Source organism: Arvicanthis niloticus, chromosome 7 (assembly GCF_011762505.2).
Source record: "Arvicanthis niloticus isolate mArvNil1 chromosome 7, mArvNil1.pat.X, whole genome shotgun sequence".
Classification (NCBI taxonomy): domain Eukaryota; kingdom Metazoa; phylum Chordata; class Mammalia; order Rodentia; family Muridae; genus Arvicanthis; species Arvicanthis niloticus.
This window is the reverse complement of record NC_047664.1, coordinates 83,899,728-83,924,505: the sequence shown is the minus strand read 5'-3', so window position 1 is coordinate 83,924,505 and position 24,778 is coordinate 83,899,728. Positions and strand designations below refer to the sequence as shown.

At 33.5% G+C, this 24,778-nt stretch overlaps 1 protein-coding gene across 5 annotated transcripts in view; it reads left to right on the top strand.

Annotated features, from left to right (window-relative positions):
- Positions 1–17,392, top strand: part of Epha5 (EPH receptor A5) — a 308,023-nt gene extending 290,631 nt beyond the window's left edge. For 4 of the 5 annotated variants that reach the window (XM_034508731.2, XM_076938719.1, XM_034508730.2 and 1 more), the window contains 3 exons: positions 4,669–4,862; positions 8,345–8,500; positions 17,153–17,392. In XM_034508731.2, coding sequence (XP_034364622.1) covers positions 4,669–4,862; positions 8,345–8,500; positions 17,153–17,258 — 456 coding nt within the window. In that variant the 3' untranslated portion in view covers positions 17,259–17,392. Of the gene's footprint in view, positions 1–4,668; positions 4,863–8,344; positions 8,882–17,152 lie in introns of those variants that run through there. The other variant, XM_076938720.1, reaches the window with a different exon arrangement.
- The last annotated feature ends 7,386 nt before the right edge of the window (positions 17,393–24,778 follow it).

Sequence of the window (24,778 nt, the reverse complement as noted above, 5' to 3'; positions counted from 1 at the left end):
CCCAGGAATCAGAGTTAGTTGACACTGTTGTTCTTCCTATGGCGTTGCTATCGATTTCAGCTCCTTCAGTCCTTTCTCTAACTCTTCCATAGGGGTCCCCGACCTCAGTCCAATGATTGGCTATAAATATCTGTGTCTGTCTCAGTCTTCTGCTGGTAGATGTATATTTTAGGAGCAAAAAACTAAAATCCTTTTGCCATTTTGTTTTCACTTTTTGTAAGCTTCCTTGTGCAGGCTTTTGCCCTGTTGGAACCCTCCCCCTTCTATTCCAATTTAAGTCTTAATCTCCTTATCTCTTTCATCACTTGCTTTGAGTTTAATAGTAAACACCCTGATGCTCTTTTTCTTCTCAAAGTGTACATCTTGTATTCGTTTTTGCCCTACTTCTTCATGTTCATTGTAGGCCTGCATTAGCATAACTAATGCTGCCTGTCACAGAACAGAGTCAGTGTTAGAATCTCAGGAAATGTCCTCCAAAAAATGTAGTCCATACCTTTAAATTTAGCCTTGATCTCAGGCATGTTCTTAGGGAGATGGCTGAAACTACCCACATTATTTGCAATAGAATCACAAGAATAGTTATTAATTTGCATTCCACCCTATATTCACAGATGAGGCATCTGTAGTCCACATAGTTCTCAGTACTAGAGTCTCAAAATCCAATCAGGGAGTCACACTTATCTCCAAATATAACAATCAGCTATATGTCTTGTCCAAAATTCCCAAATCTTCCATATTCTTTCAGGAACATTATGACTGAGCCTGTCATAAATATGACCCACTTCCTGGTGCAAACTACTGTATTAATTACTTTTCAACTGTTCTGATAAAGCCCCATAACCAAAGCAATTTTGAATTGAATTGCACTTAAGGTTCCAGAGGGTTAGAGGGCAAATTACAGCACAGGGACTCTTGGCTGGAGTAACAAATAAGATCTTAACATCTTGATACAAAAGCCAGTTAGGCAAAAGATCACACTGGGAATGGCATGAGACTTTTGAAACTTCAAAGCCACCTCCCCCACTGACACACTTCTACATTCTAAATCTTTCTTAGCAGTTCCTCCAGCTGAGGAAGAACCATCCAAACATAACACTCTAGGAGGTCATTATCATTCAAAGCGCCACAGCATATAAAGAAAATATGTTTATTGACTTATTTAAGATTCTGAAAGATGAAAAGTCCAAGCAGCATGCAGCCAGGTCATCTGGGATACAAACTCCTTGAAGCAGCAAAGAATAATAAAGAAACAAGGAAGAAAAAAAATAATTCAGTCCAATTAGAAAGGTAATTAATCTCTACCAGGAATGATCCATTCTGACATAATTGTCTTCCACTAGAGTTTACCTCCTCTAGAGTCACTGTCAACTCACTGAAAAATGGTAGTGCTTCCACCATGTGAACTTCTAGGACACAAAGCACATAGACAAAATCATTGTTCTTATATTAAAGTCAAGAAACTGATTTAATTTATCCATTTGACAATTATATCTAAAGAATAGATGCTCAATTGAAATAATACTTTAATTTAAGTTTTGTATATTGTTTTGAGAAGTTACCCATGAGGACTGTATGTGCATCATCTGCCATCATTTTGCCTTCCAACTCCTCCCCGTGTAATAATACTGTTGCGCGCGCGCACAAACACACACACACACACACACACACACACACACACACACACACACAGGCATAAACACACAAAAATGAACAGAATCAATTGAAAACATTGAGAGAATAGCCTGCTGCAAAATACTAATTTTTAAGCAAATGTTCACTAAGTTAATAAAATTTACTGAATTAAGCTGTTGCCTTTAGACCTCTGTGTCAGCCTTAGGGCACTAAAAACATAATATCATCTCATAAAAAATTAAAGACCAAGACAAACAAGTAAATAAGTGAAGTTCCATTAAAATATAAATGCAAATGGTACTGGTAATACATTCTTTGTCAGGTTTGACATTTTTGTCCAATTTCTAAATTTAATTGTGAGTTTATTTTTTATCTTTTTTAAAGTCTTTAATCTTTTGTACAGTCCAGACTTTATCCCCCTTCCAGTCTACCCTCTGACTGTTCTGCATCCCATACCTCCTACCCCTCATCATCTCCATTGTTTCTAATAGGATGTACCTACCCTTATTCCCCACTCCACCAGACTTCCCCACTCCCTGGGGTCTCAAGTCTCTTGAGGATTAGGTGCATCTTCTCTCACTGATGCTAGACCTGGCAGTCCTCTTCTATATATGTGTTGAGGGACTCATATCAGTGGGTATATGCTGCCTGGTTGGTGGTTCAGTGTCTGAGAGATCTCAGAGGTCCAAGTTAATTGAGACTGCTGATCTTCCTATAAGGTCGTCATCCTCCTCACCTTCTTTCAGCTTTCCCTTCAACCACAAGGGTCAGCAGCTTCTGTCCATTGGTTGGATGTAAATATCTGACTTTTTCAGCTGCTTGCTGGGCCTTTAGGAGGGCAGTCATGATAGACCCCTTTTTGTGAACACACTATAGCATCAGTAATAGTATCAGGCCTTGGGGCCTCCCATTGGGCTAGATCCTACTTTGGGCCTGTAGCTAGACATCCATTGCCTCAGTCTCTTCTCCATTTTTGTCCCTGCAGTTCTTTCACAAAGGAACAATTATGGGTGAGAGGTTTTTTTTACTGTAGGATCACAACCCCATCTCTCACTTGATGGCCTGTCATTCTGCTGGGAATGGGCTCTACAAGTTTCCTCTCCCCAATGTAGGGCATTTCATCTAGGGTCCCTCCCTTTGAGTCCTAAGAGTCTCTTACCTCCCAGGTCTCTGGTATATTCTGGTGGGTGCCTTCAAACCCCAACCTCCCAAGATTGCCTATTTCTTTCTGCTGGCCCTCAGGGCTTCAGTCCTTTTCCCTCACCCAATACCAGACCATGTAGGGGATTTCATCAAAGATCCCTTTCTTAGAGTCCTGAGAGTCTCTCACCTCCCAGGTCCATGGTTCATCCTAGAGGGGGGAGTTATTTTCTAATCTATTGTTTTTATTTTCCAATCTGCCTGTTCTTTTAGTGCATCAGCTAAATTACAGTTGCTGAAAATAATATCTTGCAGAGTTTTACTTTTGATTTCTATATTTTTTGAAGTTAAATAGGTTAACTATAGTAGAACGATGCTGAAGTCACTTGTCTGCAGTATTCAATTATTTTTCAGATTACTTTCACAATCCTTATATTACTGCCTCTTCATTGAGCTTCTTAGACTGCTTTATGTTATTAATTTATTTGGTGGATAGAAACTATAACAACTTCGGGTTTGTGGCCTTTTGCTCATGGTCCTAGCATTTATAGCCCCAAAATAGCCCCTGTACCAGTTAGATTCTGGTAAATTATGATAGGAATATTCCCATTCACCTCACATAAAAAGAAGCCCCATGTTAAACCTGATAATACTTCTTTCATGAATACGTTTACTTCAAGATAACAGAAATCACCTTTCAGTGTGATACACGTGACCTCCTTGATTTCTGATATCTTTCACCTCTACTTTCTAGTCACATATGCTTTGCAGATGTACTGTATTTTTTCTTCCTACCTGCTACCACATTCATTCACTTTATTGTGAGGGAATTGCCTTATCTCCAATCCTTGAAAATTATTCTTATAAAATGTTTTTGCTGGTTTTATTTTATAGTTAGTTGAACAATACCTAAATGATTTGGGGGATAAGATTAAACTTTCTGAAAGTAAATTTATAATAAGTTTTTGAGAATGCATTTCTTAATAATATTTGGGAATAGTTTTATAAATGAATTAAAGAGACTTTAGGAATACAAACCTATATTACTTGTTAAATATTTTGATGTCAGAACCAATGTTATACACTTTTTTTAATCCCCACAAAGGGATTGATGCTCATACATGTGTTTAAAATAAATATTAGTAGTTCCTTTGCCAGTAGATACTCATTTCAAATTCCTGACAGAAATCCAAAGATGATAATAAACAGTCAGACCTTGACAATATTAAATGATACATGAGACAGTTATGCTAATTTAGCCTTTGACATATCCATCATTTACCATCCAAAAGTCTCTTTTGAAATAAAATTGCTATTCTGGCACTTTGAAAATGTGACTGAAAATATTTTAAAAAAATAATAATAATGATATACATTCAAAGACATTGCAAAAAATATTAATTTGATTCTAAAATGTAAAAATGATTAAAATATGGACTCTTTTATGGCAATTAGTTTTAAAAAGTATTTGTGGAAACAAAAGTTACAGGTAAAAATCACCAGTATTTAGGTTTTTGTCTTATATTGTTTTTTGATTTTGATATTTGAGACAGAATCTCTCTACGTAGTGCTGGTTATCCCGTAAGTCAGTATGTAGAGCTGGCTGGCCTCGAACTCACAGAAGTCAACTACCTGCTTCTCTTCCCTATTGCTGAGATTAAAGAACAAACATGCCTCCACTCTCCGCTGGCCATTTATTTTTTAAACATGTTCAAATGGCCTATTTAAAAAAATATGCTTCACAGCAAATAAAAGTAGTTGTGGTTTATAAAATAGTGATATTGGTCACTAAAACAAAGGTAAGATTCAAGATGGAAGTTCGATGGCGGATTTTCTCAGATTCTTCTGTGTTACATTAGTGGTGGTATGGAACTGGTTCTCTTTCGCTTTGCACAGGTGATCAAGGCCGTGGAAGAAGGCTACCGCCTGCCAAGCCCCATGGATTGTCCTGCTGCTCTCTATCAATTAATGCTGGATTGCTGGCAGAAAGATCGAAACAGTAGGCCCAAGTTTGATGAAATAGTCAACATGCTGGACAAGCTGATACGAAACCCAAGTAGTTTGAAGACACTGGTGAATGCGTCGAGCAGGTACAAGGCCAGACTTGAATAACTTTCCTGAGTATATCCAATTAGGTTGATGTCATAAATATGTTATCACTTTAGTCAGTTATGTACTAATATGTGAGTCTGTATGTCATTAGTTTGTTTAATTACAATCTTCCATAATGTTTCCCCCTTGAAAGGAAAAAGAATGAACGATTATACCTAAAAGAACATTTACCTAACCTAGTTGTACGTCATTGACACGAAAATAAATGCATAGCTCCATTGAAATAGCATTAGAAAACAGGGTTCAAATGCGTTTGGAGCATATGTCCAGGTAAAAACGTGAGATTAAAGGAAGCTAAGAAAGTACTGATGTATTTTAATCTGGCCGTCTAACTGTAATTACCCATAAACTCTTTAGAATATATTTCACCAATGGTCATTAACATATAATTACACCATACCATCCAATTTATAAATATTGATGACAGCAAGGACTCTTGACTTTATCTGCTTGTACAGAGTTTTTTGGTTCATTTAGTATTCAGTTGGAAGATAAAACTGATAAATGAATAATCTTGGATATGTGTGTACAAGCCAATAACCATAGTTTCTACTTTTCTGAATTGCAAAAGGAATGCATTTAAATAATATTGAGTATTTGCAAAATATATTTTTCTCTTTATCAGAAAAATATTGAAATGTTCCCTCTAATGAAAATCAAGTTGGTTCTAAATTATGAAATTTACTAGATTATTACTTTTGGTGTATTTAATGCTGATGTCTACTTTTTTACAAGAAAGGAAATCATGATAGGAGCTCATTTGGCTGCCTATTAAAGTGAACTGAATAAAATGCTTGCTTACTATAAAGTTGCACGAATCCTATGATCTTTATGCAACACTTGTTTACTAGTCAGAAAGTCATTTTTGTATAAGTCAGAAATGAACCTTCAAAATCTGTTGATGCTCTTTGAACTTTCTAAGATAACAGCTAAAGCCTATATCTTCTTAGCAATTATTCCATATGTCATATTCTAAATAACTATTTTAAAATTCCCTTTGGTCATGTACAATATTAAGTCATTCTCTTATTTATTTATCTGAATGATGTTGAGGTGACTGTCACAAATGAATATAAGGAAAGATGATAGGAGAAACACACTTATGTTCTAAATCATATTGAATTTTCATAATCACGATTTTACATATTATATATGCTATAAAGTATTTTCTTATGTAGGCTTATGGTTTATAGAATTCAGCATATTATGCTTGTGCATAGCTTTCAGACTATGTGACTCAGTATACATCCTTCACCACTAATTCTGCAGGGCTTAAGTTCCTGGCTCATTAGCCACTCTCATTCATGTTACATGATTTGATGACTCCAGTAACAAAATGAATAATATTTGAATATCTTAAAACTTTTATATTTTATGATCCTATTTTCCAAACTCTACTAGACTCTTCATCATGGTAGTATTCCTTGGACTTAGTTATTTACAAAATTGTGATGTTTCTGTCATTTATATTCAAAGTCTACTGTTCAAACTGTTTTTCTTATTTATTTTTAATAATCTTATAATATCTTATTATTTATTATAATAATAATAACAAAGATTATTATAAAAACTAATCTTTGCCTAATACATCAATATACTATACCAGCCATTCAACAACTACTCACCTTTCTAGACTGTGTCATGCTGTGAGATAAGAGCTGAGAAAGATGATTATCCATCAGATGTCAATATTCATTCTTTATGGAGCCAGATGAGAAAGAGATTTAAAAATAAATTATCATAACATCTTATATCTGTTTCTTCACTGGAGAATGAGAGTAGAATTCTAGAAAACCTGGAGGCTACTGTATCTTTGCAGGAGACCCATGAAGATTCCATTGATTTTAATTCATGTTTTTGATCTTAAAATAAAACAGCATAATTGTTTCTGTTTTCTCTCTCCAACTCCTCGAATGCTCTTCCTTCCACTTGTTGCCTCTCAAATTCTCAAAATTCATGGCCTCAGTTTCTTTAATTGTATACACACACACACTTTACTAAATATATACAAACTTATACGCATATGATTGGATAACCAGTCCTTGGATTCATCCCTGAAAACAAACAAACTATCTCTCCCACTCTTGGTATCTCTTTGTATCTCTTCTGTGCCTGTAGTTCTTTTACTAGAGTTGAGGCCCTATGAAAGTGTTTTCTCTTTCCATGTTAGTATGCACATTGCTATCATACTTGCCCAGTTCTCCTTTTGCCTACTATATAGTTGAGAGTTCATGGATATAGTTTCCCTTACATTTCTAGGAGATACAGTATAACAGCAGACTTTATCATGCTCTGTCTCTTAAAATATCTCTGTCCCCTCTTCTGGAACATCCTTAGACACTTAGATACAGTTTTGTTGGAGATGTATGATTTGGAGCTGGCCACGACATGATAACTTGTCCTCTGCATGTTGATCAGTTGTGGTCTTCTGTAGTAGTCTCTGTTACAAAGAGAAGTTTATTTGATGAAGGAATAAATCTACACTTATCTGTGGGTATAAGTTTAGATATTTAGAATGCAGTTAGTACTTATGTTGGTCTAGTAAAGAAGCAGTTGTTATAATTTCTCCAAGGTTCATAATGTCACTAGTCCAGATTAATTGTGTAGGTTGCCAGTACTAAGGATGATTTTACTTTTATTGAACAGCCTTAAATCCATTACAGAGATGTTGGTTGTCACCATGGTGTTCCCACCACTACTATACTCAGTGCTATTGTGCAATGCTGGACATTATTATAATGCAATGGGTTCATACCTTTGCAGAGTTATTTATTGCTTCCTTCCCTGGGGTCCTTGCATGACAACTTCTTGTATCACAAACCTTTCAGGCTAATGCTTGATCCTCCAGGCTCCGTGCCTAAAGTGCATGTAGCCTTCAGCAGTGGTGATTAACTAGGACGGTTTCTTGAATTAAGTTGGTGATAAGCAGAATAAAACTGGTCAGATATAAAATGCCTTTTAAGTCATATGAACAATACATACTATGATAGATTGTGAGGGAAAATGACAAACAAGAAAGAATTGGACTATTATATCAGATACTACAATGGGAAGTATTTGAGTAGGATAAGTTATTAGAGAAAACAAGGAATTTTATTCTGGTCATATTGGCTTGACATTCATACGATAAATATGGAAACTGAAATCAAGTGTATGTGAAACCTTAGCTGGAGATTAAAACAAAAATGAATATTATTTAATGCCATCAAAAATGAACAATGAAAAGTAATTACCTTTATTTTCTTTTGAAAATTTACTAGTTTATTATAAGTCCATATTCATAATCTAAAATAAAAATCTAAGATTTATTTTTATTTTTCCCTTTTTCATTTTGAATAATGATTTTATATCTTTCCTATAATTTAATTTTTGTCCCAATGATTTATTGGTTGAACATTACAAGTACAAATCAAAAAGGATAAGTTTGTTACTTCTAATATTTATGTTTTGTGTGTTCTAGAGTATCTACTTTGTTGGCAGAACATGGTTCTTTGGGTTCTGGGGCCTACAGATCAGTAGGTGAATGGCTGGAAGCAATCAAAATGGGCCGATACACAGAGATTTTCATGGAAAATGGATACAGTTCAATGGACGCTGTGGCTCAGGTGACCTTGGAGTGAGTAGTTTTTCTGATCATTTTTACATAGTTGTTGAGGCAAGAAAAGTATGTTCAGACACCAGAGCGGATGCAATCAAGGGAAAACAGTTAACCTGTGTCCATATATGACAGCTTTCAAAGAAGCCTCATCTTTTTTAGCCTGTGCTGTTAACAGCTGCATGGTCCATGCTCCTTGTGTCCAGTATCTTTGCTATGTTGTTCATCCAACAGCACTTGAGTGTTTGGATAATTGGAATCACAACTCTTTGGCAAAGTACTGGTACTTTGTGTTGTGGAAAAAGATGTTTCTTTGAGTTTTGATACTGGTACTTATGTTATATGAATGTAAATATAAAACAAAACAAGCTGTAAGCACAATTGGTGTGGTTAGTCCTGTTTAACAAAAAAACAAAAATAAAAAGATTAAAAAGAAAGAAAAGAAACAAAAGACAAAGTGAAAGACAAAGAGAAGGAAGGAAGGAAAAAAGAAAGAAAGAAAAGAAAGAAAGAAAGAAAGAAAGAAAGAAAGAAAGAAAGAAAGAAAGAAAGAAGAAGGAAGGAAGGAAGGAAGGAAGGAAGAAAGAAAGAAAGAAAGAAAGAAAGAAAGAGAGAGAGAAAGGTTTCCAAATGACAAAATGTCAGCTTTTAACAGTAAATAACCAGGTAACAGCTTAAATAAAAATTTTCTGGCAGGAGTTTCATTTAATATCTACATGGTGCAACTTAAATTTTTGAAGTCTGAGAATATGTTAGATCCTGCCTCTGATGTGTTGTTATTTGATGCAATCTCAGTGGAACCAATTGTGCCCATTTCTGTTTGCACGTTTAAAATACAATTTATTGAATCCTATTAAATAAAAATTACTAGAGCTAAATATTGAATTCTTTAAGATTGTAAGTCATTTGTACTTTATTATATAATCTTTATGTGTAATTATTTTAGCCTAATTGCTATTTGTGAAAATTAATTGTCCTATTATGGTTCCATCTAGAGTTCATCTAAATGAATGTTTTAACCTGTATGAATATAACTGACTTCAAATGACCTGCATATCTAAAGGTTAAAATATTGTTATAAGGACTTTAAAATATTAGGATGTTCTAAGTCACAAAACCACTGTCTGCACTCCATTCTTCCATGTAGTACCAATACTGAGAGGTTCTCTAGACATCCCTACCTACCATTCTGGCATTCTTGATTCATTGAATTCACTGCTCATCCCCAGTAAAGGTAACAGGGTACCATTTATTACCGATTAATATCACAGTCTCAGCACTGTCTTCCTTTGTACTGATCACTAAACGGACATAAAATCACAACCACTTGCTTGATTTCTCAGTTTACTTAATCCCATTCTCACAGCTACTACTAAATCACATCTTCTTGAAGCCATGAATGTTTTGCCCATTATTTCTTTGATGCTCAAAAATCTCATCTGTGCTCTATTTAAGACAGTTACTTAAAAAAATTCCTAATGATTTAAAACTATTTTTACATAATTACTATTTAATTTTTCAGTAAAAATGGTCATTTTAATTTATTAAAGTCATTTGTCATTTTATATTAAAATGATACTGTAGGTATTTCTTCTACCCAATGTCAGATTACTTGTACATATACAATAAAATTATTTGCATTAAACAATGTCTCTGTTTTTATTAAGATTATACATGGTCATATATTTAGTTAGATCTGTGACACTTTTGTTTATCCCTTCACAGAAAATACAAAATTTTTGATTTATTTATTTTATATTCTAAATTCTATTTTGGCGTGTGTGGGTGTTATCTTCCTGTGAATTGCTTTATTTCTTTGGGACTTCAAAGTAATAGAAATATGTTTAATATTATTGTACTCTGTTTTTACATTTTTAAAAAAAAATTTGCTATTTATTTTTGTAATCTCCTTGACTCTCTTTAGTGTGTGTGTACTTTCTCAAGACTGAAGATGCTCATCTATCTCTTTATACTTGTTCTTTTCTTGTTAAACTGCCTCTTTCAATTTAACTTTCTAGTCATTGACTGGGAAGAGTAAAGTCAAAGAATGTTGTCTTTTGTAAATTACTTCAAATTCCTGAGATCCATAGTCATTACCATAATCCTTACTGGGAATTGGGCATGCTCAATCCCCAACTCCAAAGAGGTAAAGTTTTTTAAAGAGCTTGAAATTATTTGGAGCATGTCCTGCTGTGTATAGTGACTTTTTATGATCACAGTATTTGTAACTAGGGTATATTTATCAAGACATTATTTAAAGTAAATTACAAAATAAAAAATCATCAGTTGCTCCTTGGTCAAAGACTTAGAAAAATCATTTGTATACTTGTTTGACATTAACAAAGAGAAAAATAAAATTGCCCACTGTTGATAAGTAATACAAAAGAAATGGGGTAGCCACACAATTCAGGGACATGCTCTTGGAGCACCCTGACCAAAACTTGTATACCTAGTCACCGCACAATATCTAAATATTACCTTTGTGGATCATTGGAAATATTACAATAAGACAATACAATGTTCTTCTTAGATGCCAATATGGACTGACACATTCTTAGTGTGTAAATATTTATAAAAATGTTAAAACAATCAAAAAGCAAATGCACAAAGTATTATGCATACAAAATGTATTTCTCTGATGACAAGTTTGGGTGCATATTAGATGTATAAATATAAGCATTGAAAATTGTTCAAATATAACCATTGGCTAAAAGTGACCTTCATGTGGGTTATTGTATTTATCAACTATTTGCCAGTACATATATGAGAAATAAATACTAAAAACTTGAGTATCTTGAAGTAAGATATATTTGATAAAAGTAGCTTTTAACTTTAGATACTTTTGCCTTCCGCCTATCTTCTGTTCCCAAACTATGCTATTCTGTGTGTATACAGTAATCATATCTGAATAATCATGGCTAAAGTGATGGCAAGACTCTCTTATCATATATAAATACGTTGAGTTACTATTGACAAGGGAAACTGAGCTGGAGGCAAGTAGTAAGCTGAAATCAAAGATTTCAAGTAAGAAAACTGGGAAGGGGACATTTGAAATGTAAATAAATAAATAAAATAATCAATTTAAAAAAAAAGAAGAAATGATTTCAAGTAAAAGCATCATTAAAGCTTTTTTTGTAGATTTCTTTTCTGGCCAGTGCTCTCAAGCCTTGATTATTCAGAAAAGGGAAAGTCCAGTGAATTTAAATATTATGATAATTTTATGAAAGCAGAATAGATTCCTGAAACAGTTATATGGATAGAGTCTATGATACTAAAACATCAGTTTTCTAAATCTGGAACCCAAATTTGTGCAGTCTAACACAAATAGCTTCATTAACCTGTGAAGGAAATCATTACACATAATTTACCATGTTCTTAAAGCATACATAGGAGAGCTTGCTATTCTCTGTATTCTATGCAATTAAGCTAAAATTCTGATAGATTTTTTTAAAACAAGGTCTCATGTCTACAAAACAATTGAATATTCTCTTGGTAACTATATTTACCTTGCACAGATCTCATAAGTGACTATTCAGAATTGTTTTTTTTTTTTTTTTTAAAAAGCCAGGAAAAAAACTGGCATCACAAAGCTCCATGATAAAACTGATGAAGGCAAAATTTTATGAAGTTGAGTGAATACTCATTTCCCTCTCTCTTCCCTTCTTCCCCTTCTACTATCCTGCTAGTAGTGATGGAACTTAATTCCACTGACATGGCAACAAGGTATATAAGCACAATGGAGAATGAACAAATCTCTCTCTCTCTCTCTCTCTCTCTGTGTGTGTGTGTGTGGATGGTTTATGTCCTCTTTCTTTGTATGTCATCTGTATCTCTGTCTCTCTCTCATTCTCTCTCTGACATCTGTTTCTTTGTCACACACACACAAACACACACACACACACACACAATATTCTAAGTAACCAAGTGAGGGCTCCATATGTATCAGATACTTCTTAGTCTTTAGTTTATCCTACTACTTCAGTATCACAATGAAGAGTGTTTTTCATTATTTAATTCCATTATATAATATCTGAAAAGATGTTGAAATATGATCACAGCAATGGCATCACATTCAGTTACAGATCTGAAACATGTCAGATCTAGTCAGTATAATGAAGTCTTCTAAGTCTCTTCATCACATTTAACCAAGTAAGTCTGTGCTTAAGGGTGCTGTGTCTGTACTAGAAACAGTCCTAAGTATTTCTCAGATAATAAGTGGTCACAAAGCCATTAATGTAATGTATATTAAGGGGATACATCTAAAACTATCAAGACATGACATGCCCTAGATACAAAGCAAAATAAGAAAAGGACTGTTTTCTTCACCATCAGAAAATATTTTATTCCAGGAATCATTGTACACGAATGGACCCACTTCAGTGGTACACACAATGTTACAATCAAATGAAGATACTTTACCTTACTATTTCTGATTACTACTACTAATCTGCCCACTTTATATATGTACGATGCAATAAAGAAAAAACTGTTATGATTGTGAGGTGGCTTATTGCTTAAAGCACTTTCTGAGCAATCACAAAGCAGCACATAAAAGGTCAACATCTTATAAACCCATCTCTGGGACCAGAGACAGGCAAATCCGAGGCCACTCACTAGCCAGCCACCCTACCTGCAGCAACAAGTTCTAGGTTAAGTAACAGACACTCTCAGTAGCTAAATGAATGAATACATGAATGTAAATAATCTATAAATGCTCTTGAGGAAGCTGTGCATGCATCTACCACATGCCCACACTCAGGAACTGAGCACTCATGCACGCACAATGGAAAAGATCAAAGAACTTTGTTGGAAATAGTGAAATGTGTGAGACAAAACTACTTACAATATTTTAATGCATTTGTCAATACTGGAAAAACAATATTCAAGCCTCAAATAATTTTCTAAAACACAAACTTGTCATTCCTAGGAAGTATCTAAGAAAAATTAAATTGCCTAGTTATTCTCTCTCTTTTGCATGAAAAAAATCATATTATGAATATTTCTATTACAACCATATTATTAAACTGATTTGTGTTCTCTTTATATCACTTTCACAATTTCTACAGTGACAAATCATATTTCATAAAATACCATAAAACTCTATTAAGGATGTACATTGTTCATAAAAATGTTTAAAACATAATTTTGTAATTCTTTTGTAATTCCATTTTTATAATTTCATTTATCTTTTGGAAAGAAATAAACAAAGGATGTGGGAAAGAGTAAGAGAGAGGGCAAAGGACGGTGAAAAATAATTTCAATACTCTGGCCATATGCATGTATGTACAGAAAACGTCAGATAATGCACTGATGTGGACAAGCTATTTTATGTGTATTTTATATAGGAAGTTTAGGACAAATTTAACTTAAAATCTATTTGCATAAAATTTTCTAGTTACATATGATTATACATGCCTTTAATTCTAACACTTGAAAAGAGAAATTAATTGTGACTCCCATAAACACACACTGTGTACCCATATTCATTATACAAAGGCAAATCTCCAAAACATTAAATTTTTTTAGCATAATATATTTCTTATATCAACATATTAGATTAATTTGTGGGATAAATAAATCACTTATAAAAAAGTCAAACTAGTGAATGAATGTCACTTTAGCTGAGTCAGAATATGGTGCAAATGTACACACACACAGACACACACACACACACACACACACACACACACAAACACCTTCAAATTAAATTGTTCTCACATGTGAAAAGTCCATTTCATTTGAGTTGGAAAATCAATACATTTTGGGTTTGAAGTCAGTCGGAGTAAACACTAATAATTATCTTAAATGTTATTTCTATTTGAGTAATTATGAATTATGTTACTCGAATACATATTACTTAAATAAGGAAATGTCTCTCAGGACTTGGAGTTTATCACTTAGGATCTCACTATGCAGATGACAAACATAGATTTTAAATTATAATTTTTAGTTCAAAATATTTTTACAATGGATTGATTATTTCTAAGATCAAAATTTAATCCTTTTTCTTTTAGGTGCGTTCTATACTCTGCTCATCAACACCCATAAATATTCACTTTACACCATTTTTCATAAAATATTTAAAATTGCCTGAAAAAATGAAAACTATGTTAAAATGTAGACTCATTATGAAACTTCAGTTAAAACAGCAACAAAACATGATTGGTTCTTTTTCAGTTTTCCACGTTCAATATTTACACAGTTTCCTGTTTTATAAGTTAGTTAACTTTTGCATTTAGTGTGAAATATTTTCCAAAATCACATCTAAACGTAATGCAAAATTTAAGTGTGAATTTTATAGTTAGGGACCTAGTTTTAGTCCTATCTCCTTTGACTACTAATGTGTTCTACAGCCAAGTGATTTAAAATTTCCAAATTGGTGTCTATTCACCCATACATTAAAACTTTTTAAAATTCTGTATTCCTGTGAGATGACTTTCTAGTATAAAAAAAGCTGAAAGTTTATTGTCATCAGTTGTTCTTATGTTTAATGATGTGGGTGGTTTTGTTTTATTTTGTTTTTATTGGATACTTAATTTCCATTTCAGATGTTATCTTTTCCCCATTCGCCCTCCAACCCAGAACCCCTCTATTCCATCTCTCCTCCTTCTGTGTCTATGAGGAAGTGCTCCTATCCACTCACTCCCACCTTCCTGCCCTTGAATTCCCCCACACTGGGACATCCAGCCTTCACAGGACAAAGGACTTCCTCTCCCACTTATGCCCCACAAGGCCATCCTCCCCTACATATATAGCTGGAGCCATGGATCCCCCCCCCCCCATGTGCTCCCAGGCTGGTGGTTTAGACCCTGGGAGCTCTGGTTGGTTGGTTTTGTTGCTCTTCCTATAGGCCCGCAAGTCCCTTCAGCACCTTCAGTCTTCTTTCTACCTCCTCCTTTGGGAACCCCATGATCAGTTCAATGGTTAGTTGTGAGCATCCGCCTCTGTACATGTCAGGCTCTGGCAGACCTCTAAGGAGACAGCTAGATCAGGGTCCTGTCAGCACGATGTGTTTTTTAGTATGGAGATAATTCCATTAGTAACTCATCACTGTCTGAAGAACTTGATCCCCTTGTGATGAGGAGTTCTTCCCTTTTATGTTAGTATCCTTTCAGCAGAATCCAAGACAGATGTTAAGTCACCTACAATGTGTCAAATAGTCCTCTAATGGCACAGACTCACCTATCAAATGGGCAAGCCTGCTAATGCCAATTTAATTAGAAAGAAATGCAACTAAATTCAAATAAAGGTTTTTTTAATTTGTACTTTAGTCTTCAATTATCTATTACTGTGGTAATAATGATGACTTTGTTTCCAAGTGAATTTTTATTAAGCATATGTTTCACTGATGATTCTCTTGCAAACCACACCAGCCATTTTTATCCATATATTGTGCAATGATATCTTATAATTAATATTTAATAGTCACATTGTAATAAAAAATCTATCATTGTCATAAAGACCAGTATAATTTTGTTTGTTTATTCTCATTTCCTAAAACTCTTATAAGAAATTCAGAAAACATAAAGGAGACAAGAAATATGAAATTTTCTTAGTAGACAATTCTTTTCATGGATGGCAAGGTTAGAGACAAGGCTTCTCAGTTTTTTTGCTAAGTGATACCCTTGTGCTACTTGAAACTCCCTATTTTTCCCAACATATACTTGTTGTCATTGTCTTTCATTGTATTGATATCTACAAAAATTATAGGTAAAACATTGATTTAAAAAACTTTCCTTTAATAGACTAATGTCTTTAGCAAGGTGATTTCATAAGGAAATACATACACAAGATATATTTGTCATTTAACATTTTGAATTATAATTGCTAAGTTTTCCTAGAATTCATACATATAATTTTCCAAATATGTAGATTGATTATATTTGTTCAAAAACCCTTTTGAGGACTAATTTCCTTTAGTGGTCTATAAAATAGCATTTAAAACTCATTTTTTAGCTATGTAAGATATCATGCATTTGGAATTCAAACATTTTAAAATTCCTTTTGAACAATAATTTTTTTTCAATCTAGAAGAACAATCTAGGTTGAAAGCCTTTTTGAAAGCATGTCTTCCAAATGCTCTAAATGTAAAAAAAAAAAAAAAAAAAAAAAAACTTATTGTAATTTAGTAAGAGATGAAACTGTAGCACTTTGAATCCAAACTAAGATATGACACCGAATATTGTGAGAAAAGCACTGTTGTAACGATTGCTGCGTAAGGGTGTCTGTGATGTATAAAAGCTGCATGGGATGAATGAGTCTCTTAATGTGCTTGCTCTTCAATTGATATGGCATAATACTTTATGTTTTATATTTCCTTTAGCAAAAATAATGTTAAATGTGGTTTTAGGATCACGTTTTCAGTACCATTGAATAAAACTGTACCCATTAAATTTAGTATTTATTGATAAGATATAAACATTCATTTTTCATCACTATGTACCATTTAAATGATGACTGTCATCCACGGGAATAAATGTACACTTTCTTTGATGGCAAAGAGATTCTTTTTTTTTTTTTTTTTTTTTAAGGAACAATTTTAGAACCCACCTTTGAGAACTGGACTGAGAATATCTATCTAAAAGTATCACTACTTTATGACTAACTCCTTCAAACCTTATGTGCTACAAATTGAATCAATACATACATCCAATGTGTGCTCTCTTCATGCAGGGATTTGAGACGCCTGGGAGTGACTCTGGTCGGTCACCAGAAGAAGATCATGAGCAGCCTTCAAGAGATGAAGGTGCAGCTGGTAAACGGAATGGTGCCAGTGTGACCCGCACATGGGTCACCTCTCCAAGTGAACAACTCTGCACTTTGTAAAGAGCCCTGAGATTTATTTTAACAGAGAAAGGGAAAAGGATGGTTTCTAAACATTGGGAGGCGTTTGCTTCAACCTTTGAGTTTATAACCAATATTTTACTAAATTCTTCAGATCTTCCTCTTAACATCTTCATTTTTCAAGATGCAAATGTAACCTGCAAAGAGAGCTAACATGAGGATCAACATCCTATAATAAAATAGTAACTAGATCATCCCCCACTTCTTCCACGGAATCTTGTACATGAAATATATCAAGACACAGCACCTTTAGAGACTGTTAAGGCAGCCCCTTTCAAAACTTCCAGGGATTGACTTGAAGGGAAAAGTTTTAAAGCCATGTGTGGGCTAAGAAAAGCTGCATTTTACTGACGTTTACTTCAAGTCTTAATTGTCTACATGAGTATATTGAAGAGCAATATGATTAGATTATTTCTTAAATACAGTCTGTAATTTAAAATGAAATTACATGTTGTTAAGTTATAGAAAATAGTTTATAAACATGTTGCTTGGTCAAGGAAAAGTTCAATACAGCGTGCATATTTATTTTTCTGTGTTATAAAATTTACTTTTAGTTGCTCTTCTAGAGAGTATTAGGTAATGAATTTGTATATATGTATAGTTTGCAAAATAAGCAGGAACTGACTTATATTGGAATTGTGTGTGTATGTGTGTGTATGTGCGTATGTGTGTGTATTTGAATATGTAGAGGGTATTGTTCTGCTTGCCTTTTGGATAGCGTTTTAATTTTGGCAACATACAGTAAAGGGTGTTCTAGGCTCTATTATGGGTAAGAGGAATTAGGAAGTCGTAGACCAAATTCCCATCCAAGTTGATGTATTTTGCTCTTATTTTGAAAGCAACTAATTAGTTTATTTGAACAGCTAATGCCTCTAGAATAAATTCCCTTTGGATTTCACAAACACTCCCTAGCTATCTGTGACAGAGAAGTTATTACCATTAGTCTTTCATGCTTCTTTGAAATTGCACCTTTCTAAGTTCCTGAAAGTATCTTCTAAAGCAAGGTTGACATAAGGGGCACACTGTGTAGAATGCAGAGACATGACTGTGCTAGCTTCTGTTAGCATCCCATCCAGGCAGAGGGTACTCAAAATCTTCCTGCATGCTTGTCCACTTGTAATCACTCTCACTGTGACTCATTCTGAGAGTTTGATACCAAGAGAGCAGTAAAAAGTGAAGGAAAAAATCATTTTGCTCAGAATTTTCTGTTTCCACTTTTTTTTTTTCATTGATAACTGTTTATGTACTTTGTAATTACATTTTGTCTTCCATTATATAACAGTGGATACGCTTGGAAAAACCAACGTGAAGTATTTGAAACATTCGAATTTTTAGGTAGTTTATGATAGTCCTTCAGTATATTTTATATACTACAGCTGAAAAGGTCTGATGTTTATGAAAAAAATCCATGCAGTTTGATTGAAATGTTCACATAAGTAAGCATTATAGGAAGATGAACAATATTTTATATTATTATGCTTTATAAAATCTGGAGAATTGTATGTGATGTGTGAGGAGCAAAGAACTTAGATCAGGACTTTACTACATTGGAAAACGCATATGAGCAGAGCAGGCTCTGTAGGCGAGATGCCAGTATTCTGTGAGCACTACTCTTTTTTCTCTTATAAGCGTATGTTTCACTTCAATATTAACCCATATAAGGAAAATAATTGGGGAACTTAGTATTTATTCCTTCCCTTTTAAAAAGGATGAAATAGCTGCTTGCTAAATAAGGAAATATTAACATTACAAAAGGGTGTGAAGCATCTAAACATGTTTTATAGTATACATTGATTCCCCTCTCTGAATAACTATGTGAATCCACACTTTGTTCAACAATATTATATTAGTTTATTGAGGCTTTCAGAAAATGTTGAGAATAATACAATCTTGGTAAAATTCACAAAGTGATATCATTATGAAAGTGCATTTCTATATATCTAAATAAACATAAAATCATTGAAACTAATTAGTAGTGTACAAATAATCTTTTTTGAATCTAAGTGATAGAGTCATGTTGAGAACTTAAAGACAAAAGTCGTTTATAGATGTACATTTTAGAGCTTGTACGAGGCACATCAAATATATACATTCTAATTTGTTTTCTAACTTTGTATGGGCTGAGAATATTGGTAGACATATACATAAGAGGCTAGCTGCTAGAGTGATGATTTCATCTTCTCACAATAGAATATAAATTAATTTGATTCAAATTTATTTCCCTTTTCAATTCAAGTGTTAGATTTGGAGAGTAACTCAGAAGGAAAGTTTAATAGCCACACAGTTTTCATCCATAGCTCAATTTAGGTGAGGGTTTCTAAAAACTGTCATTCTGATTTTAAAAGAAATAGACTTTTAAATTGTAAGTGTTCTGTCCCCCAAAGAGGAGAAAATGCCTTTCTAAACTATTTGTTCACCACTGGATGTGTCACTAATTGACAAGTGCCAAACTCATCGATCAACGTGAGGAGTGCAGCAGGGAGAGGAGCCAGCTCTCATGAAGTATAGTGAGTCTGCCACTCAGCAGCCTCGGTAAACCCTGGCGAATCCTGGTGAAATCCTGGTAAACGGTGTGAATTCTCTTCCTGTGGATTCATTTCCTACCCATGGACTCTGAACAAATAAAGTATAAGATTCCATAATTTCCACATATAACAACTGATTTGTAAAATGATAGCTGACTGTACTGTAAGAAGGAACAACAGGGAAGTGTCCTATGTAAAGTCAGATAGTTATTATGGTTATCAGTCATAATTTATATCTAATCTTGCCATTTACTAGCATGTTCTGTGACATTTTTTCCTCTTTAAAATGTATTAGTTGTATGTGAAATGTGAAGATACTGATTTTCACCATTTAAAAAGTTATAATGTGCATGTGTTTTTAATTCCTGTGTTTTATTAACCAAGCCAGTGTTCTAAAGTAATAGGTTCATTGTACAATTTACATAGAAATATTTTATCAAAACTTACATGTATCTAGAATTTTGGAAGTGTCACAAAATACAAAACAATACAAAACACCCTTAGCCCTGTTTATAAAACAATTCTAACCACTATGTAATGAAAGAGATAAAACTTCACATCTCCTGTTAAGTGGAGCTGTTACTATCAGTTAAGCACTTATGCATTTGCATGTCGGTTACTTAAATTCTATGTGGAAGTAAAAGGTAGTAAAGAAGATATTTGTATACCCATTGAAGTGGGTTTTCAGAAGCACAATGAACAATATTCACCTTTGGAAGGTGTTTTGGCTGTACTGGTGCATTAGATGGCAAAGATGGTGTTAGAGGCTTAGTAGGTATATAATGTTGCATAGTAGTAAATATCTCTTATTTTGTTCTTTCTAAACATTATGAGGGAAAGTAAATGTGATGATAAATTGTCTTCGTTTAAACATTGCCAGATGTTTGACCTCAGTGTAAATAAGATGTAGAGATAATATGATGGCGATGATGATCCTAACGAATGAATGAACAGAATCAGAATGGTAGCTTTATTTCAAATTTGATAGCTGAACAAGTCATCACATTTTTTTTTTTTTTTTTGCTGTGCAGTAGCACAGCTGGTTACATTGAATATTTTTCCTCCATTATGCTGTTAATTATATAGTAATGTATCAGGAAAGAAATAGATAAAAAAAAAAAACTTCTGCTCATTTCTTGTTAATTTCTGAGTCTTTTCACACATCAATGATTGGATGTTCTTATTCAGAATGACCACGTAATTGTCAAAGAGAAGAAGCTGCTATTTCTCTTGAAACTGTCTGTTTATAATAACCAGACTCAAATTCATTTTCTCAATATAAATAAGGAAAAAAAGAAGTTGGCAAACTATGTTCCATCTTTGTAAGCTGGGTACTATATTCACTGAAGTTTGATTGGTCAATTATTTGTGAATATTTAGACTACTGTATTTTTCAAATATATATATATATATATATATATATATATATATATATATATATACTGAATTTGTAATAGCCTAAGACTAAATTTAGATTCTGTCGTTTGTGAATATGTTGACCAAAGGCACACATGCTTTCAGGCAGGTCAGAGACATCTGTGCAACCTGTTCAGATTCTTTGGTAGGCATCATGATAGCTTGTGTTCCTGCCTCAGAGTGAATTAAGGAAGGATGAACAGTTTTGTATTGGTTCCCATCTGCATCTCTTTGTGCTTTCAGTTTGTGTACATGTTTTTGTAGTGTAAGATATTAAATTTTATATTTTTTCATGAAATAAACATTTGAATATAGAAAAAACTTGACCGTCCTACTTAGTTTCTCCTAATATATTAAATTTATAGACTTTTCATAGGATTTTTATTCTCACAAATATGTTTGCTTTTATAAATGTGACTATGTTATAAAGTTATCTGAGTTATAAAGATGATCATATACATTCTTCATAAAAGCATATTTCTGAATATACATTTAAGCAATTGTCTGGCAAAGAGAGACTGATTGAGATTATAGAACATGACCTTCATTCACAGTGGCAAGTAATCCAAAATACACTCGAAGAAAACAAAACAAAACCACACCACCACAACAACAACAAAAAATAGAAACCGCAATGAAGAAATAAATAAAAATCAAAAATTATATGCTATCACCCACAAAAGTAGATACGTTTTGATGGACATCAGCTGGAGACAATCTCGTCATTAGGCTCTACTGTCTGCTATCTGCTCTGTCACTGTGCAAGAATAAAATATTTACACAAGAGGAGGATTAAGAAGCAAGGCTCTTTAAGTAAGTATGATATAATCATCTTTTAAAAGAATAAAAAGAAATAGAATCTCTCCATTCTATGAATTGAATCATGTTTGTAGTTGGTGTAATTATAACATAAAAGAGGCACACTATGCCTATAGAATAATAGTAAGTAAAGTTGATGTTCAAAATTTTCTAGAATTAGGATTTTCTTTACTGATTCAATATTCTATTATGTTACTCAGAACTCTTTATCATTTATACTTATCTTGTTCTCTCTGTGATACAGAGTTAAAGATATTGTTTTTAAAAATTCCCTAAACTACTCTTGACATGATAGAAATAATAGAATAGAAAATATTTAATGAAAAAGAGATTCTAGGTTGGAAATGTTCACGTTAACCTTTAAGATGCATATGTGTACCCTGATTGAAATCTAGGGCTTCCATGGCCTTCTTTGGACTCTGCAGACATTAGACAGGTAAGCAAGAGTGCAAGTAACACACACACACACACACACACACACACAAACACAAACACACACACTACATATATGCAAATCATATTCACATGAAATAAAATGATTTAACATGTGATAAATACACTTTTTTCATTTTATATTTGTAAATTTGTATATTTGTAAATATGTTGCTCATATTATTTCTCCTCTCTCTAACTCATCTAAGATTCTTCTACTTCCTACCTTTCCATCATCATATTCTTTCTCTCTTTATGACAACAACAATAACAACACACACACACACATGTACTAGCACACAGACACACACAAACACACAATAAACATACACACAAAAGAAAAAGCTACAAAAAATACACAGCATAGAATATATTTTGTGTTGGCCAGCTCTTTTTGAAAAAGAGGCCTCCTGGAGGAGTGGGTGATATAAACAGTGTCACTGTATCAAAGAAAAACCATTTTATTTCCTCCCAGAAGCAACCCATAGCAAAAAGGGTGTTAGTTCTGAGTAGAGGTTCATGCCTACTGTCCCTTCTCCATGCTGAGATTTTGTCTGGCTTTAATATATGCAGGTCATTTGCATTATCAGATACAACAGGGATTGTGCACATGTGAACTTATAGAATATATTCAATTTAAGGTGCCCAAGAGGTTCTACATTTCCAAAAAGCAAATATTACTTGAGGTTCACAACACAATTTTGAAATAAGAAGTTTATGAACACAATTTTAAAACATAGTGTTATTTATTATACTGGAATATACTCTACATCTCAAGTGACTCCTAAAAGTTGACTTTCTAAAATAGTAAAAAAAAATATTTTTATCTTTAAGTATTGTGTATATGAGAAGATGTTTCAATAAAGTAAAAAAAATCACTATGAATCATATTGCTTAGTGCTAACAATTTTCTAACATTCATTTATAGTGGGAAGCATGCACAAATATTCTTGAAGGCCTAGATCCTTTATCACCCTGCCTGGATTAGCTTGCTCTAGTTTCCCATTGCCTTTAATCACAGGGCACATTAACACCAACATATGCCTTAAAGGAGCTGCATTTCAGACACACTCTGTCTTTACCTCCATAGTGAAAAAGGAATGTAAATTACACCTGGCAGTTTGGATCAATTACCTATTTGAACATTGTCATTACTTAATAGGAATCTTTATTTAAGGACCTCAAAAGAACATGGTGCCCAGGAGAAACTCTGGAGAAACTATGAATTGAATCATGTTTGTAGTTGGTGTAATTATAACATAAAAGAGGCACACTATGCCTATAGAATAATAGTAAGTAAAGTTGATGTTCAAAATTTTCTAGAATTAGGATTTTCTTTACTGATTCAATATTCTATTATGTTACTCAGAACTCTTTATCATTTATACTTATCTTGTTCTCTCTGTGATACAGAGTTAAAGATATTGTTTTTAAAAATTCCCTAAACTACTCTTGACATGATAGAAATAATAGAATAGAAAATATTTAATGAAAAAGAGATTCTAGGTTGGAAATGTTCACGTTAACCTTTAAGATGCATATGTGTACCCTGATTGAAATCTAGGGCTTCCATGGCCTTCTTTGGACTCTGCAGACATTAGACAGGTAAGCAAGAGTGCAAGTAACACACACACACACACACACACACACACACAAACACAAACACACACACTACATATATGCAAATCATATTCACATGAAATAAAATGATTTAACATGTGATAAATACACTTTTTCATTTTATATTTGTAAATTTGTATATTTGTAAATATGTTGCTCATATTATTTCTCCTCTCTCTAACTCATCTAAGATTCTTCTACTTCCTACCTTTCCATCATCATATTCTTTCTCTCTTTATGACAACAACAATAACAACACACACACACACATGTACTAGCACACAGACACACACAAACACACAATAAACATACACACAAAAGAAAAAGCTACAAAAAATACACAGCATAGAATATATTTTGTGTTGGCCAGCTCTTTTTGAAAAAGAGGCCTCCTGGAGGAGTGGGTGATATAAACAGTGTCACTGTATCAAAGAAAAACCATTTTATTTCCTCCCAGAAGCAACCCATAGCAAAAAGGGTGTTAGTTCTGAGTAGAGGTTCATGCCTACTGTCCCTTCTCCATGCTGAGATTTTGTCTGGCTTTAATATATGCAGGTCATTTGCATTATCAGATACAACAGGGATTGTGCACATGTGAACTTATAGAATATATTCAATTTAAGGTGCCCAAGAGGTTCTACAT